Source organism: Oncorhynchus mykiss, chromosome 9 (genome assembly GCF_013265735.2).
Source record: "Oncorhynchus mykiss isolate Arlee chromosome 9, USDA_OmykA_1.1, whole genome shotgun sequence".
In the NCBI taxonomy this organism is placed as follows: Eukaryota; Metazoa; Chordata; class Actinopteri; order Salmoniformes; family Salmonidae; genus Oncorhynchus; species Oncorhynchus mykiss.
The window spans coordinates 8,083,405-8,111,095 of NC_048573.1; the positions used below are offsets into that span (position 1 = coordinate 8,083,405).

The 27,691-nt window shown below is 44.5% G+C and overlaps 1 protein-coding gene across 1 annotated transcript; it reads right to left on the minus strand.

Annotated features, from left to right (window-relative positions):
• Positions 1-207: 207 nt before the first annotated feature.
• On the minus strand, positions 208-27,162 carry brms1 (BRMS1 transcriptional repressor and anoikis regulator). Its single transcript, XM_036987243.1, has 9 exons — positions 26,656-27,162; positions 25,252-25,464; positions 24,606-24,696; positions 22,661-22,788; positions 21,467-21,643; positions 19,070-19,159; positions 1,618-1,682; positions 1,310-1,349; positions 208-510 (listed from the first exon to the last, which is right to left on the minus strand). The coding sequence occupies exons 2-9, from the start codon at positions 25,460-25,462 to the stop codon at positions 503-505; spliced, it is 810 nt and encodes a 269-aa protein (XP_036843138.1). The 5' UTR covers positions 25,463-25,464; positions 26,656-27,162; the 3' UTR covers positions 208-502.
• Between the last annotated feature and the right edge of the window lie 529 nt (positions 27,163-27,691).

Sequence of the window (27,691 nt, forward strand, 5' to 3'; positions counted from 1 at the left end):
TAGATGAATCAGAACCTAAAGGTAACTGGGCCATAGTGTCATAGATGAATCAGAACCTAAAGGTAACTGGGCCATAGTGTCATAGATGAATCAGAACCTAAAGGTAACTGGGCCATAGTGTCATAGATGAATCAGAACCTAAAGGTAACTGGGCCATAGTGTCATAGATGAATCAGAACCTAAAGGTAACTGGGCCATAGTGTCATAGATGAATCAGAACCTAAAAGTGATCAATCTGTTGCTTCGTCTTCATAGTCTGGGCTGTGTTCAGTAGGGACAAAACTGTTTGAAACAGGGAGGTACTGTCCTGAACTTGTCCAATAAGAAGACAGATTTACATTTTCTGTTGAAAAAAATGTTTTGTTCCAGTATGCCCTACTGAACAAGACCCTACTGAAGTGCTTTGTTTTAAATAGTGGTCAGGACTGTTCTGTTGTTGTGAGTTCTCTTCTGCAACTCAGAGACTTTGGTTCATCTAGACATCTGAGACACTCCTCTGTTATCACCGCTCTGAGAGAGGCAGAGAGAGAGAGAGAGAGAGAGAGCGAGACACAGAGAGGGAGAGAGAGAGAGAGAGAGAGAGAGACACACAGAGACAGAGACAGCAAGAGAGAGAGAGACAGAGACAGAGAGAGAGAGGGAGAGACAGAGAGAGAGACACAGAGAGAGAGACAGAGAGAGAGAGAGACAGAGAGAGAGAGAGAATGAGAGAGAGAGAGAATGAGAGAAAGAGAGAGAGATACAGAGAGAGACAGAGATAGAGAGATACAGAGAGAGACAGAGAGAGAAAGAGAGAGAGAGAGACAGAGAGAGAGAAAGAGAGAAAGAGAGAATGAGAGAGACAGACAGAGAGAGACAGAGACAGAGAGAGATACAGAGAAAGACAGACAGAGAGAGAGAAAGACAGAGACAGAGAGAGACAGAGAGAGAAAGAGAGAGACAAAGAGAGAGAGAGACAGAGAATGAGAGAGAGAGACAGAGAGAGAGAGACAGAGAATGAGATAGAGAATGAGAGAGAGAGACAGAGAATGAGAGAGAGAGAGAGAGAGACATAGAGAGAGAGAGAATGAGAGAGAGAGACAGAGAATGAGAGACAGAGAGAGAGAGAGAGAGAACAAAAGATAGCACTTTAAACTTTATTATCACAGATTTAGTACTTCTACAGTTCAGCTTCCACTTTTCTCTTCTATAATTAGTTATTTTGATGTGTGTGTGTGTGTGTGTGTGTGTGTGTGTTCGCGCAGACTGATAAATGCTGTCGATAATGTGTCCTGCAAATCCTTTGGCACACACACACAACCAAACTTACTGTCTGATTTCTTCTTTAGTGGTGTCAGTGCTGCTTTAGCCTGAAAGACAGACAGACAGAGAGTTCCCTCAGTTCTGATACACACACTCACACACACACACACACACACACACACACACACACACACACACACACACACACACACACACACACACACACACACACACACACACACACACACACACACACACACTGCATTGATCATATTAATAGGTATTAATAGATATGTTGTTGGTAAAGAAACGTGTATTTTTTATGTCAGCTGCCTAGAAGGGACACAGACATCAACACAGCATTCAGATATGTACCTTCTGTATAGCTGCCCAGTCTTCCAGGATATCAATGTCTCTCAACATGTAGACGATGAACGGGCCTGAGAGACAGGGAGAGAGAGAGATGGAGAGAACATGAGCAAGAGAGAGATATCTAAGATATCTACAGTCGTGTGTGGTAGCCTGGTCTCAGATCTGGTTGTGATCTTGTGTGGTAGCCTGGTCTCAGATCTGGTTGTGATCTTGTGTGGTAGCCTGGTCTCAGATCTGGTTGTGATCTTGTGTGGTAGCCTGGTCTCAGATCTGCTTGTGCACTTGTGTGGTAGCCTGGTCTCAGATATGGTTGTGATCTTGTGTGGTAGCCTGGTCTCAGATCTGGTTGTGATCTTGTGTGGTAGCCTGGTCTCAGATCTGGTTGGGGTCTTGTGTGGTAGCCTGGTCTCAGATCTGGTTGTGATCTCGTGTGGTAGCCTGGTCTCAGATCTGCTTGTGATCTTGTGTGGTAGCCTGGTCTCAGATCTGCTTGTGATCTTGTGTGGTAGCCTGGTCTCAGATCTGCTTGTGATCTTGTGTGGTAGCCTGGTCTCAGATCTGCTTGTGATCTTGTGTGGTAGTCGTTAGCACAGACCCCTTGTCTTCACATTTTGCTGCCTTCAAATTAAATCTCAAAAAAGGAGCAAATTATTTTTTCCCCCTAGCGTCTACACAACCTACTCCACAAGTCAAAGAACATTTTTGAAACATTTTGTACTCTTAACGCAACATGTATCCACTGCTTTTGTCAAAATTGCACAGCAATATTCAAGCAAATTCAGATCAGGAATGAAGCAGGACCACTCAGGAACACTCAACATCTCTTGGAAAGCCATTCTGGTTTCTTTGACGTTGTCCTGCTGTAAAGTAAAAATCTATCCCTGGGTTTTCAGAAGACTGAGGTGGAGTTTCCTCTGTCTTTTTACCTGGGTTTAGCTCTTTTCCTATTTCATTTGATCCTGATAAACTCCCCAGACCCTGCCGGTGACAATCATACCCATAACATGATGCTGCCGCCACCACACTACTTGGAAAAAACAAAGAGTTTCACTCTGTGTTTTGTTGTACTGGATTCAACTCAAGCCTGTAGTTTTTAATTTAGGCCTGACAAACTCCCCAGACCATGCTGGTGACAAGCATACCCATAACATGATGCTGCCACAACCACACTACAAAGAGTTTCACTCTGTGTTTTGTTGTACTGGATTCAACTCAAGCCTGTAGTTTTTAATTTAGGCCTGACAAACTCCCCAGACCATGCCGGTGACAAGCATACCCATAACATGATGCTGCCACCACCACACTACAAAGAGTTTCACTCTGTGTTCTGTTGTACTGTATTCAACTCAAGCCTGTAGTTTTTAATTTAGGCCTGACAAACTCCCCAGACCCTGCCGGTGACAAGCATATGCATAAAAAAAACCTGAGCCCACACCCAGAATAACAGTTTCTGTGGAGGTGCTGACTAACGGACAATAAACTATAAACTAGCAAAATAAAAGAAAGTCCAACACCCCATGTATAAACTCCCAGTAATTTATTGGGTATTTACCAACGTTTCTGCATCACTGTGTCTTCTTCAGGGTGATGTCATGAATACTTGAACCAGGTTATGTAGACAAACAGTGCAATTAGTGTAACCAATGACAACGAGGGGTGTGTCATAATGATTATGTTAATTAAAATTAATTAGTGAAACTGTTTAAAAATATATATTATATATACGTTAGAGTTATCATATAGAAACACGATGGAATATTGTACATCATATTAGCACCAACAAACATTATTGTTTAATTCAATTTCGCATAATTTTGCATATTTTATTTTTGTTACATGTAATATTGGTTCAACCTTAATCTATAACGAGCGTCGTCAACAGAGGGAACATATTAGGTGTACGCTAATAAGCTGTAGAAATAATTTTTTACATTTATAAGACTTGTTCATAGAGGAAAAATGTGTTCATTGAGCTCAAAGTGGATATTCAGACCACTAGAGGTCAGTGTTTTTAGACAGGATATCCTGTCTCCCTCTGTAGTAGGAGGATCTCCATGTTACCTCTCCTTGGTAGAGCAACATGCTCAACGCCTGTGTATTTGCAGGGAGGAGATTGGATGGTTAGTTTCAACAATGTGAGCTGCTATTGGATAGTCAAGTGTTCTTGCACCTGATTGGGCTGCGGTGGTCTTCTATGCGTTGTTTTAGTTGTCTTTTTGTTTGTCCTACGTTGGCTTTCCCACATGAACAGGTGAGACAGATTACTCCCGTGGTCTTGCATGAGATAATACCCCTAACAGGGATGTTTCAACCTGTATGTGGGTGTCTGAAGAAGGATGTTTTTTTACAGTGCTATTGCACTGTGCACATGAGCCACATTTGTAGTTCCCATTTGGATTGGGTGTCAAGAATGTCTGAGTGGGCTCAGGTCAGATCTCACCAAGATATCTCCAAGAGTATCTGAGTGGGTTCAGGGGGCAGGTCAGATCTCACCAAGATATCTCCAAGAGTGTCTGAGTGGGCTCAGGGGGCAGGTCAGATCTCACCAAGATATCTCCAAGAATGTCTGAGTGGGTTCAGGGGGCAGGTCAGATCTCACCAAGATATCTCCAAGAGTGTCTGAGTGGGCTCAGGGGGCAGGTCAGATCTCACCAAGATATCTCCAAGAGTGTCTGAGTGGGCTCAGGGGGCAGGTCAGATCTCACCAAGATATCTCCAAGGGTGCCTGAGTGGGCTCAGGGGGCAGGTCAGATCTCACCAAGATATCTCCAAGAGTGTCTGAGTGGGCTCAGGGGGCAGGTCAGATCTCACCAAGATATCTCCAAGAGTGTCTGAGTGGGCTCAGGGGGCAGGTCAGATCTCACCAAGATATCTCCAAGAGTGTCTGAGTGGGGTCAGGGGGCAGGTCAGATCTCACCAAGATATCTCTAAGGGTGTCTGAGTGGGCTCAGGGGGCAGGTCAGATCTCACCAAGATATCTCCAAGGGTGTCTGAGTGGGCTCAGGGGGCAGGTCAGATCTCACCAAGATATCTCCAAGAGTGTCTGAGTGGGCTCCGGGGGCAGGTCAGATCTCACCAAGATATCTCCAAGGGTGTCTGAGTGGGCTCAGGGGGCAGGTCAGATCTCACCAAGATATCTCCAAGGGTGTCTGAGTGGGCTCAGGGGGCAGGTCAGATCTCACCAAGATATCTCCAAGAGTGTCTGAGTGGGCTCAGGGGGCAGGTCAGATCTCACCAAGATATCTCCAAGGGTGTCTGAGTGGGCTCAGGGGGCAGGTCAGATATCTCCAAGGGTGTCTGAGTTGGCTCAGGGGGCAGGTCAGATATCTCCAAGGGTGTCTGAGTGGGCTCAGGGGGCAGGTCAGATATCTCCAAGGGTGTCTGAGTGGGCTCAGGGGGCAGGTCAGATATCTCCAAGGGTGTCTGAGTTGGCTCAGGGGGCAGGTCAGATCTCACCAAGATATCTCTAAGAGTGTCTGAGTGGGCTCAGGGGGCAGGTCAGATATCTCCAAGGGTGTCTGAGTGGGCTCAGGGGGCAGGTCAGATCTCACCAAGATATCTCCAAGAGTGGCTGAGTGGGCTCAGGGGGCAGGTCAGATCTCACCAAGATATCTCTAAGAGTGTCTGAGTGGGCAGGTCAGATATCTCCAAGGGTGTCTGAGTTGGCTCAGGGGGCAGGTCAGATCTCACCAAGATATCTCCAAGGGTGTCTGAGTTGGCTCAGGGGGCAGGTCAGATCTCACCAAGATATCTCTAAGAGTGTCTGAGTGGGCTCAGGGGGCAGGTCAGATATCTCCAAGGGTGTCTGAGTTGGCTCAGGGGGCAGGTCAGATCTCACCAAGATATCTCCAAGGGTGTCTGAGTGGGCTCAGGGGGCAGGTCAGATCTCACCAAGATATCTCCAAGAGTGACTGAGTGGGCTCAGAGGGCAGGTCAGATCTCACCAAGATATCTCCAAGAGTGTCTGAGTGGGCTCAGGGGGCAGGTCAGATCTCACCAAGATATCTCCAAGAGTGTCTGAGTGGGCTCAGGGGCAGGTCAGATCTCACCAAGATATCTCCAAGGATGTCTGAGTGGGCTCAGGGGACAGGTCAGATCTCACCAAGATATCTCCAATGGTGCCTGAGTGGGCTCAGGGGGCAGGTCAGATCTCACCAAGATATCTCCAAGAGTGTCTGAGTGAGCTCAGGGGGCAGGTCAGATCTCACCAAGATATCTCCAAGGGTGTCTGAGTGGGCTCAGGGGGCAAGTCAGATCTCACCAAGATATCTCCAAGAGTGGCTGAGTGGGCTCAGGGGGCAGGTCAGATCTCACCAAGATATCTCCAAGAGTGTCTGAGTGGGTTCAGGGGGCAGGTCAGATCTCACCAAGATATCTCCAAGAGTGTCTGAGTGGGCTCAGGGGGCAGGTCAGATCTCACCAAGATATCTCCAAGAGTGCCTGAGTGGGCTCAGGGGGCAGGTCAGATCTCACCAAGATATCTCCAAGGATGTCTGAGTGGGCTCAGAGGGCAGGTCAGATCTCACCAAGATATCTCCAAGAGTGTCTGAGTGGGCTCAGGGGGCAGGTCAGATCTCACCAAGATATATCCAAGAGTGTCTGAGTGGGCTCAGGGGGCAGGTCAGATCTCACCAAGATATCTCCAAGAGTGTCTGAGTGGGCTCAGGGGGCAGGTCAGATCCCACCAAGATATCTCCAAGAGTGCCTGAGTGGGCTCAGGGGGCAGGTCAGATCTCACCAAGATATCTCCAAGGATGTCTGAGTGGGCTCAGAGGGCAGGTCAGATCTCACCAAGATATCTCCAAGAGTGTCTGAGTGGGCTCAGGGGGCAGGTCAGATCTCACCAAGATATCTCCAAGGATGTCTGAGTGGGCTCAGGGGGCAGGTCAGATCTCACCAAGATATCTCCAAGAGTGTCTGAGTGTTAGTATAATTTAATTAAGCCAATGTGCTTTCATCAATTGAAAGCCCTTCATCTATTTTATGATTATTTGTAAGATTTCTTGTTTGCATAAAATAGACGCAGACCAGTCTTTAAATAATAGGTAATAGAATTTATTCTCGGAGCGCGCTGCCACTCAAACACATGCATCAGTTTATATACAGATCATGACGTCATTTCACTGCTTTAACAGAATCCCCTCCTCTCGACCGGGACAAAGTAAGGTGAAAAGTTCATTCTAACTTACTAACACACTCCCAGATAACTTTTGACCCCTCAACATTATCGATCACCACTGAACTGACAGTTTTAATTAACAGAAACCCTAGGAATGCACTCACTGCCTTATCTAAAAACCCCAGAGCTAAGTTTCAGGTTGGGTCAACCATAGGCTAACGACCTTATGTGTTTACAGTCCACAACCCCTTTGTTCCTGCCCAGTTGGAATGGTGTTCATTAACATTGTATTACTCCTTTCTCCTGTCACACAATTTCTTCTTATGAACTCATATTGCCTATTAAACATAATATAACAGAGTATAAGTTTACTTACAGTTCCATTTAAAATGATTTGTTCAGTCATATTAATCATAATTTCCTAACACTGAGTGGGCTCAGGGGGCAGGTCAGATCTCACCAATATATCTCCAAGAGTGTCTGAGTGGGCTCAGGGGGCAGGTCAGATCTCACCAAGATATCTCCAAGAGTGCCTGAGTGGGCTCAGGGGGCAGGTCAGATCTCACCAAGATATCTCCAAGAGTGTCTGAGTGGGCTCAGGGGGCTTGTCAGATATCTCCAATATTGCGACCACGCTTATAGACCACCAGTGGGGGTTCCTTGAAGAGGTAATTATTTTTGTCTGATTGCAGAATATACCCGTGCTTTTTCAGGACCCTGCATAACTAGCTGTATGGTCGACTATTCCTGAGGGGAAGGGGATGCATACTATCAGATTAGTTTAACCCTGCATAACTAGCTGTATGGTCGACTATTCCTGAGGGGAAGGGGATGCATACTATCAGATTAGTTTAACCCTGCATAACTGGCTGTATGGTCGACTATTCCTGAGGGGAAGGGGATGCATACTATCAGATTAGTTTAACCCTGCATAACTGGCTGTATGGTCGACTATTCCTGAGGGGAAGGGGATGCATACTATCAGATTAGTTTAACCCTGCATAACTGGCTGTATGGTCGACTATTCCTGAGGGGAAGAGGATGCATACTATCAGATTAGTTTAACCCTGCATAACTGGCTGTATGGTCGACTATTCCTGAGGGGAAGAGGATGCATACTATCAGATTAGTTTAACCCTGCATAACTGGCTGTATGGTCGACTATTCCTGAGGGGAAGGGGATGCATACTATCAGATTAGTTTAACCCTGCATAACTGGCTGTATGGTCGACTATTCCTGAGGGGAAGGGGATGCATACTATCAGATTAGTTTAACCCTGCATAACTGGCTGTATGGTCGACTATTCCTGAGGGGAAGGGGATGCATACTATCAGATTAGTTTAACCCTGCATAACTGGCTGTATGGTCGACTATTCCTGAGGGGAAGAGGATGCATACTATCAGATTAGTTTAACCCTGCATAACTGGCTGTATGGTCGACTATTCCTGAGGGGAAGGGGATGCATACTATCAGATTAGTTTAACCCTGCATAACTGGCTGTATGGTCGACTATTCCTGAGGGGAAGGGGATGCATACTATCAGATTAGTTTAACCCTGCATAACTGGCTGTATGGTCGACTATTCCTGAGGGGAAGGGGATGCATACTATCAGATTAGTTTAACCCTGCATAACTGGCTGTATGGTCGACTATTCCTGAGGGGAAGGGGATGCATACTATCAGATTAGTTTAACCCTGCATAACTGGCTGTATGGTCGACTATTCCTGAGGGGAAGGGGATGCATACTATCAGATTAGTTTAACCCTGCATAACTAGCTGTATGGTCGACTATTCCTGAGGGGAAGGGGATGCATACTATCAGATTAGTTTAACCCTGCATAACTAGCTGTATGGTCGACTATTCCTGAGGGGAAGGGGATGCATACTATCAGATTAGTTTAACCCTGCATAACTAGCTGTATGGTCGACTATTCCTGAGGGGAAGAGGATGCATACTATCAGATTAGTTTAACCCTGCATAACTGGCTGTATGGTCGACCATTCCTGAGGGGAAGGGGATGCATACTATCAGATTAGTTTAACCCTGCATAACTGGCTGTATGGTCGACTATTCCTGAGGGGAAGGGGATGCATACTATCAGATTAGTTTAACCCTGCATAACTGGCTGTATGGTCGACTATTCCTGAGGGGAAGAGGATGCATACTATCAGATTAGTTTAACCCTGCATAACTGGCTGTATGGTCGACTATTCCTGAGGGGAAGGGGATGCATACTATCAGATTAGTTTAACCCTGCATAACTGGCTGTATGGTCGACTATTCCTGAGGGGAAGGGGATGCATACTATCAGATTAGTTTAACCCTGCATAACTGGCTGTATGGTCGACTATTCCTGAGGGGAAGGGGATGCATACTATCAGATTAGTTTAACCCTGCATAACTGGCTGTATGGTCGACTATTCCTGAGGGGAAGAGGATGCATACTATCAGATTAGTTTAACCCTGCATAACTGGCTGTATGGTCGACTATTCCTGAGGGGAAGGGGATGCATACTATCAGATTAGTTTAACCCTGCATAACTGGCTGTATGGTCGACTATTCCTGAGGGGAAGGGGATGCATACTATCAGATTAGTTTAACCCTGCATAACTGGCTGTATGGTCGACTATTCCTGAGGGGAAGAGGATGCATACTATCAGATTAGTTTAACCCTGCATAACTGGCTGTATGGTCGACTATTCCTGAGGGGAAGAGGATGCATACTATCAGATTAGTTTAACCCTGCATAACTAGCTGTATGGTCGACTATTCCTGAGGGGAAGGGGATGCATACTATCAGATTAGTTTAACCCTGCATAACTAGCTGTATGGTCGACTATTCCTGAGGGGAAGGGGATGCATACTATCAGATTAGTTTAACCCTGCATAACTAGCTGTATGGTCGACTATTCCTGAGGGGAAGGGGATGCATACTATCAGATTAGTTTAACCCTGCATAACTGGCTGTATGGTCGACTATTCCTGAGGGGAAGAGGATGCATACTATCAGATTAGTTTAACCCTGCATAACTGGCTGTATGGTCGACTATTCCTGAGGGGAAGGGGATGCATACTATCAGATTAGTTTAACCCTGCATAACTAGCTGTATGGTCGACTATTCCTGAGGGGAAGGGGATGCATACTATCAGATTAGTTTAACCCTGCATAACTAGCTGTATGGTCGACTATTCCTGAGGGGAAGAGGATGCATACTATCAGATTAGTTTAACCCTGCATAACTAGCTGTATGGTCGACTATTCCTGAGGGGAAGGGGATGCATACTATCAGATTAGTTTAACCCTGCATAACTGGCTGTATGGTCGACTATTCCTGAGGGGAAGGGGATGCATACTATCAGATTAGTTTAACCCTGCATAACTAGCTGTATGGTCGACTATTCCTGAGGGGAAGGGGATGCATACTATCAGATTAGTTTAACCCTGCATAACTGGCTGTATGGTCGACTATTCCTGAGGGGAAGGGGATGCATACTATCAGATTAGTTTAACCCTGCATAACTGGCTGTATGGTCGACTATTCCTGAGGGGAAGGGGATGCATACTATCAGATTAGTTTAACCCTGCATAACTGGCTGTATGGTCGACTATTCCTGAGGGGAAGGGGATGCATACTATCAGATTAGTTTAACCCTGCATAACTAGCTGTATGGTCGACTATTCCTGAGGGGAAGAGGATGCATACTATCAGATTAGTTTAACCCTGCATAACTGGCTGTATGGTCGACTATTCCTGAGGGGAAGAGGATGCATACTATCAGATTAGTTTAACCCTGCATAACTGGCTGTATGGTCGACTATTCCTGAGGGGAAGGGGATGCATACTATCAGATTAGTTTAACCCTGCATAACTAGCTGTATGGTCGACTATTCCTGAGGGGAAGAGGATGCATACTATCAGATTAGTTTAACCCTGCATAACTAGCTGTATGGTCGACTATTCCTGAGGGGAAGAGGATGCATACTATCAGATTAGTTTAACCCTGCATAACTGGCTGTATGGTCGACTATTCCTGAGGGGAAGGGGATGCATACTATCAGATTAGTTTAACCCTGCATAACTGGCTGTATGGTCGACTATTCCTGAGGGGAAGAGGATGCATACTATCAGATTAGTTTAACCCTGCATAACTGGCTGTATGGTCGACTATTCCTGAGGGGAAGGGGATGCATACTATCAGATTAGTTTAACCCTGCATAACTGGCTGTATGGTCGACTATTCCTGAGGGGAAGAGGATGCATACTATCAGATTAGTTTAACCCTGCATAACTAGCTGTATGGTCGACTATTCCTGAGGGGAAGAGGATGCATACTATCAGATTAGTTTAACCCTGCATAACTAGCTGTATGGTCGACTATTCCTGAGGGGAAGGGGATGCATACTATCAGATTAGTTTAACCCTGCATAACTAGCTGTATGGTCGACCATTCCTGAGGGGAAGGGGATGCATACTATCAGATTAGTTTAACTCTGCATAACTGGCTGTATGGTCGACTATTCCTGAGGGGAAGGGGATGCATACTATCAGATTAGTTTAACCCTGCATAACTGGCTGTATGGTCGACTATTCCTGAGGGGAAGGGGATGCATACTATCAGATTAGTTTAACTCTGCATAACTGGCTGTATGGTCGACTATTCCTGAGGGGAAGGGGATGCATACTATCAGATTAGTTTAACCCTGCATAACTGGCTGTATGGTCGACTATTCCTGAGGGGAAGGGGATGCATACTATCAGATTAGTTTAACTCTGCATAACTGGCTGTATGGTCGACTATTCCTGAGGGGAAGGGGATGCATACTATCAGATTAGTTTAACTCTGCATAACTAGCTGTATGGTCGACCATTCCTGAGGGGAAGGGGATGCATACTATCAGATTAGTTTAACCCTGCATAACTGGCTGTATGGTCGACTATTCCTGAGGGGAAGGGGATGCATACTATCAGATTAGTTTAACCCTGCATAACTGGCTGTATGGTCGACTATTCCTGAGGGGAAGGGGATGCATACTATCAGATTAGTTTAACCCTGCATAACTAGCTGTATGGTCGACTATTCCTGAGGGGAAGGGGATGCATACTATCAGATTAGTTTAACCCTGCATAACTGGCTGTATGGTCGACTATTCCTGAGGGGAAGGGGATGCATACTATCAGATTAGTTTAACTCTGCATAACTGGCTGTATGGTCGACTATTCCTGAGGGGAAGGGGATGCATACTATCAGATTAGTTTAACCCTGCATAACTGGCTGTATGGTCGACCATTCCTGAGGGGAAGGGGATGCATACTATCAGATTAGTTTAACCCTGCATAACTAGCTGTATGGTCGACTATTCCTGAGGGGAAGGGGATGCATACTATCAGATTAGTTTAACCCTGCATAACTAGCTGTATGGTCGACTATTCCTGAGGGGAAGGGGATGCATACTATCAGATTAGTTTAACCCTGCATAACTGGCTGTATGGTCGACTATTCCTGAGGGGAAGAGGATGCATACTATCAGATTAGTTTAACCCTGCATAACTGGCTGTATGGTCGACTATTCCTGAGGGGAAGAGGATGCATACTATCAGATTAGTTTAACCCTGCATAACTGGCTGTATGGTCGACTATTCCTGAGGGGAAGGGGATGCATACTATCAGATTAGTTTAACCCTGCATAACTAGCTGTATGGTCGACTATTCCTGAGGGGAAGGGGATGCATACTATCAGATTAGTTTAACCCTGCATAACTGGCTGTATGGTCGACTATTCCTGAGGGGAAGAGGATGCATACTATCAGATTAGTTTAACCCTGCATAAATAGCTGTATGGTCGACTATTCCTGAGGGGAAGGGGATGCATACTATCAGATTAGTTTAACCCTGCATAACTGGCTGTATGGTCGACTATTCCTGAGGGGAAGGGGATGCATACTATCAGATTAGTTTAACCCTGCATAACTGGCTGTATGGTCGACTATTCCTGAGGGGAAGGGGATGCATACTATCAGATTAGTTTAACTCTGCATAACTAGCTGTATGGTCGACTATTCCTGAGGGGAAGGGGATGCATACTATCAGATTAGTTTAACCCTGCATAACTGGCTGTATGGTCGACTATTCCTGAGGGGAAGGGGATGCATACTATCAGATTAGTTTAACCCTGCATAACTAGCTGTATGGTCGACTATTCCTGAGGGGAAGGGGATGCATACTATCAGATTAGTTTAACCCTGCATAACTGGCTGTATGGTCGACTATTCCTGAGGGGAAGGGGATGCATACTATCAGATTAGTTTAACTCTGCATAACTGGCTGTATGGTCGACTATTCCTGAGGGGAAGGGGATGCATACTATCAGATTAGTTTAACCCTGCATAACTAGCTGTATGGTCGACTATTCCTGAGGGGAAGAGGATGCATACTATCAGATTAGTTTAACCCTGCATAACTGGCTGTATGGTCGACTATTCCTGAGGGGAAGAGGATGCATACTATCAGATTAGTTTAACCCTGCATAACTGGCTGTATGGTCGACTATTCCTGAGGGGAAGGGGATGCATACTATCAGATTAGTTTAACCCTGCATAACTAGCTGTATGGTCGACTATTCCTGAGGGGAAGGGGATGCATACTATCAGATTAGTTTAACCCTGCATAACTAGCTGTATGGTCGACTATTCCTGAGGGGAAGGGGATGCATACTATCAGATTAGTTTAACTCTGCATAACTGGCTGTATGGTCGACTATTCCTGAGGGGAAGAGGATGCATACTATCAGATTAGTTTAACCCTGCATAACTGGCTGTATGGTCGACTATTCCTGAGGGGAAGAGGATGCATACTATCAGATTAGTTTAACCCTGCATAACTGGCTGTATGGTCGACTATTCCTGAGGGGAAGGGGATGCATACTATCAGATTAGTTTAACTCTGCATAACTGGCTGTATGGTCGACTATTCCTGAGGGGAAGGGGATGCATACTATCAGATTAGTTTAACCCTGCATAACTAGCTGTATGGTCGACTATTCCTGAGGGGAAGAGGATGCATACTATCAGATTAGTTTAACCCTGCATAACTAGCTGTATGGTCGACTATTCCTGAGGGGAAGGGGATGCATACTATCAGATTAGTTTAACCCTGCATAACTGGCTGTATGGTCGACTATTCCTGAGGGGAAGGGGATGCATACTATCAGATTAGTTTAACCCTGCATAACTGGCTGTATGGTCGACTATTCCTGAGGGGAAGGGGATGGATACTATCAGATTAGTTTAACCCTGCATAACTAGCTGTATGGTCGACTATTCCTGAGGGGAAGAGGATGCATACTATCAGATTAGTTTAACCCTGCATAACTAGCTGTATGGTCGACTATTCCTGAGGGGAAGAGGATGCATACTATCAGATTAGTTTAACCCTGCATAACTGGCTGTATGGTCGACTATTCCTGAGGGGAAGAGGATGCATACTATCAGATTAGTTTAACCCTGCATAACTGGCTGTATGGTCGACTATTCCTGAGGGGAAGGGGATGCATACTATCAGATTAGTTTAACCCTGCATAACTGGCTGTATGGTCGACTATTCCTGAGGGGAAGGGGATGCATACTATCAGATTAGTTTAACTCTGCATAACTAGCTGTATGGTCGACTATTCCTGAGGGGAAGGGGATGCATACTATCAGATTAGTTTAACCCTGCATAACTGGCTGTATGGTCGACCATTCCTGAGGGGAAGGGGATGCATACTATCAGATTAGTTTAACCCTGCATAACTGGCTGTATGGTCGACCATTCCTGAGGGGAAGGGGATGCATACTATCAGATTAGTTTAACCCTGCATAACTGGCTGTATGGTCGACCATTCCTGAGGGGAAGGGGATGCATACTATCAGATTAGTTTAACCCTGCATAACTGGCTGTATGGTCGACCATTCCTGAGGGGAAGGGGATGCATACTATCAGATTAGTTTAACCCTGCATAACTGGCTGTATGGTCGACTATTCCTGAGGGGAAGGGGATGCATACTATCAGATTAGTTTAACTCTGCATAACTGGCTGTATGGTCGACTATTCCTGAGGGGAAGGGGATGCATACTATCAGATTAGTTTAACCCTGCATAACTGGCTGTATGGTCGACTATTCCTGAGGGGAAGGGGATGCATACTATCAGATTAGTTTAACCCTGCATAACTGGCTGTATGGTCGACTATTCCTGAGGGGAAGGGGATGCATACTATCAGATTAGTTTAACCCTGCATAACTGGCTGTATGGTCGACTATTCCTGAGGGGAAGGGGATGCATACTATCAGATTAGTTTAACCCTGCATAACTAGCTGTATGGTCGACTATTCCTGAGGGGAAGGGGATGCATACTATCAGATTAGTTTAACCCTGCATAACTGGCTGTATGGTCGACTATTCCTGAGGGGAAGGGGATGCATACTATCAGATTAGTTTAACCCTGCATAACTGGCTGTATGGTCGACTATTCCTGAGGGGAAGGGGATGCATACTATCAGATTAGTTTAACCCTGCATAACTAGCTGTATGGTCGACTATTCCTGAGGGGAAGGGGATGCATACTATCAGATTAGTTTAACTCTGCATAACTGGCTGTATGGTCGACTATTCCTGAGGGGAAGGGGATGCATACTATCAGATTAGTTTAACTCTGCATAACTGGCTGTATGGTCGACTATTCCTGAGGGGAAGGGGATGCATACTATCAGATTAGTTTAACTCTGCATAACTGGCTGTATGGTCGACTATTCCTGAGGGGAAGGGGATGCATACTATCAGATTAGTTTAACCCTGCATAACTGGCTGTATGGTCGACTATTCCTGAGGGGAAGGGGATGCATACTATCAGATTAGTTTAACCCTGCATAACTGGCTGTATGGTCGACTATTCCTGAGGGGAAGGGGATGCATACTATCAGATTAGTTTAACCCTGCATAACTGGCTGTATGGTCGACCATTCCTGAGGGGAAGGGGATGCATACTATCTGCACGTAGCAGGGTATTGCAGTCTGTGGGCTTTGTGTATAAGTCTGTGTGTAATGCATCACTCTCTTTGATGATCTATAAGTCCAGATAGTTTATTTTTCTCTCGTCAGTCTGCATGGTGAATTGGAGGTATTCAGAGCTCTCGTTTAGTAGAGTTTGGAATTCATTTAGTTCCTGCTGACTTCCTTCCCAGAGCACAAAGACATCATCTATGTATCCCTTCCATAGAAGTATTTTAGAAATGTAAGGGGTGTGTCTCTGTTTTATAAAGGAATGCTTCTTCAAATTGTCCCACATACTGGTCTGCATAGTTGGGGGAGGGGGAAAGCCCATGTCTACACCCCGACTTTGAAGGGTAGAGTCTCTCTACTGTAGGAAGTCCTGCAGCGCCTACAAGCCTCCAGTGTGTAGGATGTTAGTGTACAAGCTCTCCACATCAACAGTGGCCAGCAGGGTGCCCTCTGGTAACCTTCCTAAGCCCTCGATCAATGAGATCATGTGACTAGTGTCTTTGACATAAGATGGGAGATTCTCAACCATCGGTTTAATGTGGTAAATCCACAAATTTAGAAATGATGCATGATGCTGCCACCACCACCACACTACTTCAAAATACAAAGAGTTTCACTCTGTGTTTTGTTGTACTGGATTTGACTCAAGCCTGTAGTTTTTAATTTAGGCCAAAACATGTATTTGCTGTGTTGTCTTGCAATATCACTTAACAGCCATGTTGTAAACAGAATGTCTGGAGTGGATTATTCAACAATCAGGTCAGTAATGTGGAAAGAATACAATGTGGTTAAACCCTCTGTATTTTAAAGTATTGTGGCGGCAGCATCATGTTATGGGTATGCTTGTCACCGGCAGGGACTGGGGAGTTTGTCAGGATGGAAAATTAAAACGTGTGTGTAGACTTTCACGAGGCAATGTATACAATGCATTCGGAAAGTATTCAGACCCCTTTACTTTTTCCACATTTTTGTTAATTTACAACATTATTCTATAATGGATTAAATAGTTTTTTCTTCTTCTCATCAATCTAGACACAATAGCCCATATCGACAAAGCAAAACCAGAGCAAAGCCAGGATTTTAGAAATGTTTACTAATTTATATAAAAAATGGACATATCAGACCCTTTACTGTTGAAGCACCTTCGGTGTGTTCTGTTTCTGTGTGTGTTCTAGAACAGTGTGTTCTGTTTCTGTGTGTGTTCTAGAACAGTGTGTTCTGTTTCTGTGTGTGTTCTAGAACAGTGTGTTCTGTTTCTGTGTGTGTTCTAGAACAGTGTGTTCTGTTTCTGTGTGTGTTCTAGAACAGTGTGTTCTGTTTCTGTGTGTGTTCTAGAACAGTGTGTTCTGTTTCTGTGTGTGTTCTAGAACAGTGTGTTCTGTTTCTGTGTGTGTTCTAGAACAGTGTGTTCTGTTTCTGTGTGTGTTCTAGAACAGTGTGTTCTGTTTCTGTGTGTGTTGTAAAACAGTGTGTTGTATTCTGTGTGTGTTCCTCAGGTGCGTATTGCCCTGCAGATGGAAGATGGTACCAGACTCCATTATACAGATAGAAATGGACAAGCATGCAATGCGGTTGGTGGACCTCTTGACTGCCCTTTTGGTAATCCTAACTGTCTATTTGGAGTAATCCCTGGAGGTGGTTATGCTTGCCATGGTTTTCGAAAAGATGGTCTACCTGTTTATGCTGTATTCCCAAAGTCAGAGGAATATTATATATATAAGACTATTGAGTCTTCTTGGGTATGATGTTACAAGCTTGTCACACCTGTATTTGGGGAGTTTCTCACATTCTTCTCTGCAGATCCTCTCAAGATCTGTCCGGTTGGATGGGGAGCGTTGCTGCGCAGCGATTTTCAGGTCTCTCCAGAGATGTTAGATCAGGTTCAAGTCCGGGCTCTGGCTGGGTTACTCAAGGACATTCAGAGACTTGTCCTGAAGCCACTCCTGCGTTGTCTTGGCTGTGTGCTTAGGGTCGTTGTCCTGTTGGAAGGTGAACCTTCGCCTCAGTCTGAGGTCCTGAGAGCTCTGGAGCAGGTTTTCATCAAGATCTCTCTGTACATCATCTTTCCCTCGATCCTGACTAGTCTCCCAGTCCCTGCCGCTGAAAAACCTCCCCACAGCATGATGCTTCCCTGTAGGGATGGTGCCAAGTTTCCTCCAGGTGTGTCACTTGGCATTCAGGCCAAAGAGTTTAATCTTGGTTTCATCACACCAGAGAATCTTATTTCTCATGGTCTGAGAGTCCTTTAGGTGCCTTTTGGCAAACTCCAAGGGTACTGTCATGTCATGTGTCTTTTTCTGAGGAGTGGCTTCCATCTGCCCACTCTACCATAAAGGCCTGGTTGGTGGAGTGCTGCAGAGATGGTTGTCTTTCGGGAAGGTTCTCCCATCTCCACAGAGGAACTCTGTCAGAGTGGCCATCGGGTTCTTGGTTCTTGGTCACCTTCCTGACCAAGGCCCTTTTCCCCCGATTGCTCATTTTGGCCGGGCGGCCAGCCCTAGGAAGACTCTGGTGGTTCCAAACTTCTCCCATTTAAGAATCATGGAGGCCACTGTGTTCTTGGGGACTTTCAATGCTGCAGACATGTTTCGGTACCCTTCCCCAGATCTGTACCTCGACACAATCCTGTCTCTGAGCTCTCCGGACAATTCCTTCGTCCTCATGGCTTGGTTTCTGCTCTGACATGCACTGTCTACTGTGGAACCTTATATAGACAGGTGTGTGCCTTTCCAAATCATGTCCAATCAATTGAATTTACCACAGGTGGACTCCAATCAAGTTGTAGAAACATCTCTAGGATGATCAATGGAAACAGGATGCACCTGAGATAAATTTCGAGTCTCATAGCAAAGGGTCTGAATATTTATGTAAATAAGGTCTGTTTTTTTTTTAAATAAATTTGCACACATTTCTAAAAACCTGTTTTCGCTTTGTCATCATGGGGTATTGTGATGTCATTATGGGTTATTGTGATGTCATCATGGGGTATTGTGATGTCATTGTGGGTTATTGTGATGTCATTGTGGGGTATTGTGATGTCATTGTGGGGTATTGTGATGTCATTGTGGGGTATTGTGATGTCATTATGGGGTATTGTGATGTCATTGTGGGGTATTGTGATGTCATTATGGGTTATTATGTGTAGAATGACGATAATTTTTGTATTTATTTAATCCATTTTAGGGTAAGGTTATAACCTTATGGTTATGAATACTTTCATGAAGGCACTGTATATCATACAAGGAAATGGATGAAAGGAAGAGGGAAGTAGGGAGAAAAATATAAATATTACCAGATACTAAGGCAGCCTTCTTCTTCCTCTCTGGCCGGGACAGACTCCTCCTTTTACACTTCTTCCCTTTCACCTCATCACTCCACCACTCTGAGAGAGAAAGAGATGGAGGGAAAGAGAGAGAGATGGAGAGAAAGAGATGGAGAGAGATGGAGAGAAAGAGATGGAGAGAAAGAGAGAGAGATGGAGAGAAAGAGAGAGAGATGGAGAGAAAGAGAGAGAGATGGAGAGAAAGATAAAGAGATGGAGAGAAAGAGAGAGAGATGGAGAGAAAGAGAGAGAGATGGAGAGAAAGATAAAGAGATGGAGAGAAAGAGATGGAGAGAAAGAGATGGAGAGCGAGAGAGAGACAGAGATGTTAATTCCTGAAAGACAAACATGTAGGTGAACTTTTGAAGTGTTTTCAGATCTCAAATGTCTGAGCTGCCCTGGTTCAACTGTACTTGCAGTTATTGTGAAGTGGAAACGTCTAAGAGCAACAACGGCTCAGCCGCAAAGTGGTAGGCCACACAAGCTCACAGAATGTCCCCGTCGAGTGCTGAAGTGTGTAAAAATTGTCCGTCCTCGGTTGTAACACTCACTACCGAGTTCCAAACTGCCTCTGGAACCAATTTCAGCATAGGAACTGTTCGTCGGGAGCTTCATTGAATGGGTTTCCATGGCCGAGCAGCAGCACACAAGCCTAAGATCACCATGTGCAATGCCAAGCATCTGCTGGAATGTTGTAAAGCTTGCCGCCATTGGACTCTGGAGCAGTGGAAACACATTCTCTGGAGTGATGAATCACGCTTCACCATCTGGCAGTTCAACGGACAAATCTAGGTTTGGCGGATGCCAGGAGAAAGCTACCCGTCCGAATGCATTGTGCTAAGTGTTAAGTTTGGTGGACGGGAATAATGGTCTGGGGCGGTTAGACAATTCTGTGCTTCCAACTTTGTGGCAACAGTTTGGAGAAGGCCCTTTCCTGTTTCAGAATGCCCCCGTGCGTGCACAAAGCCAGGTCCATAGAGAAATGGTTTGTCAAGATCGGTGTGGAAGAACTTGACTGCCGTGCACAGAGCCCTGACCTCAACCTCATCGAACACCTTTGGGATGAATTGGAACGCCGACTCCGAGCAAGGTCTAATCGCCTAACATCAGCGCCGACCTCACTAATACTCAAGGCTCAACGGAAGCAAGTCCTCACAGCAATGTTCCAAAATCTAGTGGAAAGCCTTCCCAGGAGAGTGGAGGCTGTTGTAGCAGCAATGTTCCAACATCTAGTGGGAAGCCTTCCCAGGAGAGTGGAGGCTGTTATAGCAGCAATGTTCCAACATCTAGTGGGAAGCCTTCCCAGGAGAGTGGAGGCTGTTATAGCAGCAATGTCCCAACATCTAGTGGGAAGCCTTCCCAGAAGAGTTGAGGCTGTTATAGCAGCAATGTTCCAACATCTAGTGGAAAGCCTTCCCAGGAGAGTGGAGGCTGTTATAGCAGCAATGTCCCAACATCTAGTAGAAAGCCTTCCCAGAAGAGTGGAGGCTGTTATAGCAGCAATGTTCCAACATCTAGTGGAAAGCCTTCCCAGAAGAGTGGAGGCTGTTATAGCAGCAATGTTCCAACATCTAGTGGAAAGCCTTCCCAGAAGAGTTGAGGCTGTTATAGCAGCAATGTTCCAACATCTAGTGGAAAGTCTTCCCAGGAGAGTGGAGGCTGTTACAGCAGCAATGTTCCAACATCTAGTGGAAAGTCTTCCCAGAAGAGTGGAGGCTGTTATAGCAGCAATGTTCCAACATCTAGTGGAAAGCCTTCCCAGAAGAGTGGAGGCTGTTATAGCAGCAATGTTCCAACATCTAGTGGAAAGTCTTCCCAGGAGAGTGGAGGCTGTTATAGCAGCAATGTCCCAACATCTAGTAGAAAGTCTTCCCAGGAGAGTGGAGGCTGTTATAGCAGCAATGTCCCAACATCTAGTAGAAAGTCTTCCCAGGAGAGTGGAGGCTGTTATAGCAGCAATGTTCCAACATCTAGTGGAAAGTCTTCCCAGAAGAGTGGAGGCTGTTATAGCAGCAATGTTCCAACATCTAGTGGAAAGCCTTCCCAGAAGAGTGGAGGCTGTTATAGCAGCAATGTTCCAACATCTAGTGGAAAGTCTTCCCAGGAGAGTGGAGGCTGTTATAGCAGCAATGTTCCAACATCTAGTGGAAAGCCTTCCCAGGAGAGTGGAGGCTGTTATAGCAGCAATGTTCCAACATCTAGTGGAAAGCCTTCCCAGGAGAGTGGAGGCTGTTACAGCAGCAATGGTGCGGGGGACCAACTCCATATTAATGTTCATGATTTTGGAACGAGACGTTTGACAAGCAAATGTCCACATACTTTTGGTCATGTAGTGTAGTTCTGATGTGCTTGCATCTGTCTGTGTACCTGATGTGAGGTCTACACTCTGACTGTCCTCCTCCAGCCGTCTGATCTTGTCCAGCAGTTCTGTCTTCATAGCATCAAACAACAATGTCCTCTCGCTCTCCAGGTGTTGCCGAGCTCCCTGCAGCTCACACTCGTACCTGTGTTGGATCACCTGCAGACATAGTTCTCTGTACACACCTGGAGAGAGAGAAACAAGAAAATACACGCAAAGATCATTTAAAAATATGAATAAAATTACTTTGTGTTGACACGACAGAAAATGTATTAATTTCGCCTTCAGGTTTAATTTTAAGTAAAGAAATGAAGTTGTAATTTCATTATCAGCAACATGCGTGCAGAGCTGCATAAAATGTCATAATAGTAGTTGTTGTGTAGCAGTAGAGTAGTAGTAGTAGTAGTAGTAGTAGTAGTAGTATTAATAGTAGACCTAGTAGTAGTAGTAATAGTAGTAGTAGTAGACCTAGTAGTAGTAGTAATAGTAGTACTAGTAGACGTAGTAGTAGTAGTAGTAGTAGTAATAGTAGTGGTAGTAATAGTAGTAGTAGTAATAGTAGTAGTGTAGTAGTAGTAGTAGTACTAGTAGACGTAGTAGTAGTAGTAGTAATAGTAGTACTAGTAGACGTAGTAGTAGTAGTAGTAGTAGTAGTAGTAATAATAGTAGTAGTGTAGTAGTAGTAGTAGTACTAGTAGACGTAGTAGTAGTAGTAGTAATAGTAGTACTAGTAGACGTAGTAGTAGTAGTAGTAGTAGTAGTAATAGTAGTAGTAGTAATAGTAGTAGTAGTAATAGTAGTAGTGTAGTAGTAGTAGTAGTACTAGTAGACGTAGTAGTAGTAGTAGTAGTAGTAGTAATAGTAGTAGTAGTAATAGTAGTAGTAGTAATAGTAGTAGTAGTAGTAGTAATAGTAGTACTAGTAGACGTAGTAGTAGTAGTAGTAATAGTAGTACTAGTAGACGTAGTAGTAGTAGTAGTAGTAATAGTAGTACTAGTAGACGTAGTAGTAGTAGTAGTAATAGTAGTAGTAGTAATAGTAGTAGTAGTAATAGTAGTAGTGTAGTAGTAGTAGTAGTAGTAGTGTAGTAGTAGTAGTTACCTGCCACCTGGGGGCGTAGCGTCATGTGTTATAGTAGTAGTAGTAGTAGTAGTAGTAGTAGTAGTAGTAGTAGTAATAGTAGTATCAGTAGTAGTAGTTACCTGCCACCTGGGTACGTAGCGTCATATTGTGTTGTAGTGTTGCCAGTGGTTCTCTGTATTCTCCTGCTTTACCAGTCAACACCTCATCTAGCTTCACCTTAACCTGGTTCAACCGCTCACGAAACAACCTACACACACACACACACACACACACACACACACACACACACACACACACACACACACACGATTGGTCAGTCAATCGATCAGTCCATATTCGGTATAATATATTTAAGTAATAAGGCATGAGGGGGTGTGGTATATGGCCAATATACCACAGCTAAGGGCTGTTCTCATGAACGACGTAACGTGGAGGGCCTGGATACAGCCCAAACCCCCGAGGTGCCTTATTGCTATTATGAACTGGTTACCAACGTAATTAGAAGAGTCAAAATATATGTTTTGTCATACCCGTGGTATACGGTCTGATATAAACCACAGCTGTCAGCCAATCAGCATTCAGGGCTTGAACCACCCAGTTTATAAAAGTACCACTGCTTTCAGCCAACCAACACTCCGGGTATGACAAAACATATATTTTGACTCTTCTAATTACGTTGGTAACGCTGGGTTTGTGATTTTACGGCCAATATACCACGGCTAAGGGCTGTATCCAGGTACTCTGTGTTGCGTCGTGCATAAGAACAGCCCTTAGCTGTGGTATATTGGCCATATACCATACCCCCCTCGGGCAGTAAGGGCATTCTAGAGAGTGAATTATTTCCCTATAACACACTGTATGTTTGCCTGTTAGAATTCAACGGCTATAGTTCATTTGAAATAAATTTTGTTTGAGCTGTTTTTGAAAAGCAAAAAGTCAACTTGGTCAGCTAAACTAGCAAGTCTGCTTGCTTGATTAACACGGTAACTACTGTAGCCTATCTAGTAAACTTGCTTGATTACCACGGTAACTACTGTAGCCTATCTAGTAAACCTGCTTGATTACCACGGTAACTACTGTAGCTTATCTAGTAAACCTGCTTGATTACCACGGTAACTACTGTAGTTTATCTAGTAAACTTGCTTGATTACCACGGTAACTACTGTAGCCTATCTAGTAAACTTGCTTGATTACCACGGTAACTACTGTAGTTTATCTAGTAAACTTGCTTGATTACCACGGTAACTACTGTAGCTTATCTAGTAAACCTGCTTGATTACCACGGTAACTACTGTAGCCTATCTAGTAAACCTGCTTGATTACCACGGTAACTACTGTAGCTTATCTAGTAAACTTGCTTGATTACCACGGTAACTACTGTAGCCTATCTAGTAAACCTGCTTGATTACCACGGTAACTACTGTAGCTTATCTAGTAAACCTGCTTGATTACCACGGTAACTACTGTAGCTTATCTAGTAAACCTGCTTGATTACCACGGTAACTACTGTAGCCTATCTAGTAAACCTGCTTGATTACCACGGTAACTACTGTAGCCTATCTAGTAAACTTGCTTGATTACCACGGTAACTACTGTAGCTTATCTAGTAAACCTGCTTGATTACCACGGTAACTACTGTAGCTTATCTAGTAAACTTGCTTGATTACCACGGTAACTACTGTAGCTTATCTAGTAAACCTGCTTGATTACCACGGTAACTACTGTAGCTTATCTAGTAAACCTGCTTGATTACCACGGTAACTACTGTAGCTTATCTAGTAAACCTGCTTGATTACCACGGTAACTACTGTAGCTTATCTAGTAAACCTGCTTGCCACTTCATTGGATGTTTAACACATTTCTAGCTGCAAATTAACACGTTTCTAGTAGCAAAATATGCAGAACACAGCTTCCATGTATTCGTTATTTTCCTTAAAACGCATAGCCACTTGTTGATTATCCCTCAAGAAAAGCCTTTTCCTAAGCCTTGGATCAACCAATCAATCAACCGATTAATCTGTGTCAATCAATCAACCGATTAATCAATCCATCAATGAGACTTACTTGTCTTTCAGTTCCAGGAACTGTTTCTCTAGGTCTGACATCTCATCTAGGCACTCTCCTCTCCTCCTCTCACAGTCCTCATCATCCATCTCTAGAGAAAGAGAGACAGAGGGAGGGGGAGAGAGGAAGGGGAGATGGAGGGGGAAGGGAGAATGAGAGAAGAGAGAGAGAGAGAGAGAGGGGAGAAAGAGAGAGAAAGAGTGTTGGAGCGAGAGAGTGGGAGATAGAGAGATAGTGAGTGAGAGAAAGAGCAGGAGAGTGAGTGGGAGAGAGAGAACATGGAGAGAGAGAACAGGGAGAGAGAGAACAGGGAGAGAAAGAGATAAAGAGAGAGCAGGAAGAGAGAGAGAGAGCAGGAAGAGAGAGAGAGAGAGAGAGAGAGAGAGAGCAGGAAGAGAGAGAGAGAGCAGGAAGAGAGAGAGAGAGCAGGAAGAGAGAGAGAGAGCAGGAAGAGAGAGAGAGAGAGCAGGAAGAGAGAGAGAGAGCGAGAGAGAGAGCAGGAAGAGAGAGAGAGAGAGAGAGCAGGGAAAGGGCGGAGAGAGAGAGAGAGACTTCTAGTTGCTCTTCATGATGTCAGTAAAGTGTCAAGAAGGAAAAAAAAACAAAAAGAGAAAACTGTCCTCTCATCATTCAACAGTTATCTTACCTGAACTCTCCTCTTCCTCCTCTTCCTCCTCCTCGCTATCGTCCGAGTCACTCTCCCTCTCCTCCGTACTCTCCTCCATGGTTTCCTCCTCCCCCTCTCTTCTCTCTGTCTCCCTCTCTTCCTCCATCTCTCCATTGGCCTCTGGTAGTTCACTCTCTCCCTCCACCTCCATCTCCTCCTGTGGTTCTCTGAGGGAGGGCTGGGCCGGCATCACTGAGAGAAGGAGAGGGGGAGATGGGGGGAAAGAAAGAGGGAAACTAGGTTAGCACACACAGTTAACTAGCTAGCCATTTCAAACCGGTTACACATGATATAAAAATGACACTTTTAGCCAGGTTATAAGGCTATGAAGTGTTTGTTTACATTTACATTGTTTAAAAACAATGGAGAGAAAAACTATATATTTCGGGTTCTGATTATGGGGTATGACAGCTGAACAAAGCTCATGAGTCATTTTTCAGTTATACTCTTCAATAATCAATTGGTATTTCATTCATTGATTATATTAATTCATATATAAGTCCAAAAATGTATGTGGCAACTAACGATTCTAGTTTTAACTATTATAACATACTTATAACCTATATAGGCCTAACATAGTAACCTGTGTACAATATAGGCCTAATGTATGCATTTATACACAACTATTAATTACACCCTACCGTCAACAAAATCCTCATAACCATGAGTAGTCTTACCAGCATGATCCTCCATCTTCTAGGCTTTTTTTTTTTGGACAGAAATATAGCATTATAGAAATATAGCCTCCTTACAGTCATTTTACCGGTGTGTCAACAACAACAAAAGTAGGCTAGCGGCGGGCCGGTGGCGCAGTGGTCATCCGAGAGACTACACCGGATGGTCCTTCCAACTCGAGAGCTACCGTATGGCTTCCGTGATGTCGCCTGTCCTGAGATCATACTGTAGGAATTGTTCCCGAGGCGGCGGCCTTTCGCGACCAAAACGAATAGAAAAATATGACCGAATATTGCATTTGAAATCGTTTTATTGGGCTATCCAAACGGACAACCTGGATTGATCATCTATTTGCTTTTGAGACAGTAAATGTATGCGAGATCACTCTCCCCGTCTGCGACAGAGGTGGTAGCTGTTACATTGTAGCCATATCCGAGCGCGTAGTGTTATCATTTCGCGTACGAAGTAAAGCAGCCTAAATGTTTCCCCGAGACTTTCACAGCACCGCGGTGTGCGATGCAAAAATACGACATCGTATTGACGGAGGAATAGAGGGTTGTTTCGGACGCCGATGTGCTGTTCTAGCGCGGATTATGAAGAAGAGGTAGACAGAGACAGGCAGATGATCAACTAGGCTGTAGACCAAATAACAAACGGTAGTAAAATAGAGAAAATGCAGCATAAATAACTGAAAAATCGCCCACTTACCTTTTACGGTTTGTATCTTCTATACTCCAATACTATGAAGTACAGGTATATCATTACAATATTCAAACTAGGCTACTTCCTTTAGTTGCAGTTCAGTTCTACTGCTACTTTTGCCGGACTCTAAAATTCTAGTCTAGCCAATCAATGCAGAGCTCTAATACCTGCTTAGCCAATAGAAACCAACCTGTGAGATATTACTGTACTGCCCTAACCAATCAGAGGCCGAACTGAGATCTCGATAACCAATAGGTTCATTTAAAAAAAAAAATGTTTATTGAACCAGTGGAAATTCAACCTGTCGTCACAAATTTGTGTGTTTTCAAGGAATTCTGTTTATTTCTGCATATACACCAGTGGAGGCTGCTGAGGGGAGGATGACTCATAATAATGTCTGGAATTGAGTAAATGGAATGGTCAAAACCCTGGCGAGGACGACGAGCACGCAGATAAGCTTCCCTGCGACGGATTCTGACAGTTTGTGCAGAAATTCTTTGGATGTGCAAAACCTCAGTTTCATCAGCTGGTCTCAGATGATCCCTCAGGTGAAGAAGCCAGACGTGGAGGTCCTGGGTTGGCGTGGTTACACGTGGTCTACGGTTATGAAGCCGATTGGACGTACTGACAAATTCTCTGAGACGACATTGGAGGCGGCTTATGGTAGAGAAATGAACATTCAATTACACTCTCCCTCAAAACTGGAGTCATCTGTGGTATTGTGTTGTGACAACATTTGCACATTTTAGACTTTTATTGACGCCAGCAAGAAGCTGTTTACCAACACCTGTCAAGTGGATGGATTATCTTGACGAAAGGAGAGAGAAATATGGAGGATGTAAACAAATTTGTGGACAAAATTGGAGAGAAATAAGCTTTTTTGTGATTTTCTATTTCAGTTCATGAAACATGGGACCAACACTTTTACATGTTTGGTTCAGTGTACAGTACCTTATAAATGTGAGATGGACTTATTGTTAGGCGTGGACTACAGGCCTCCGACGACGATGATGAGATCCGGAGAGCTGAAGAGGAAGATGCC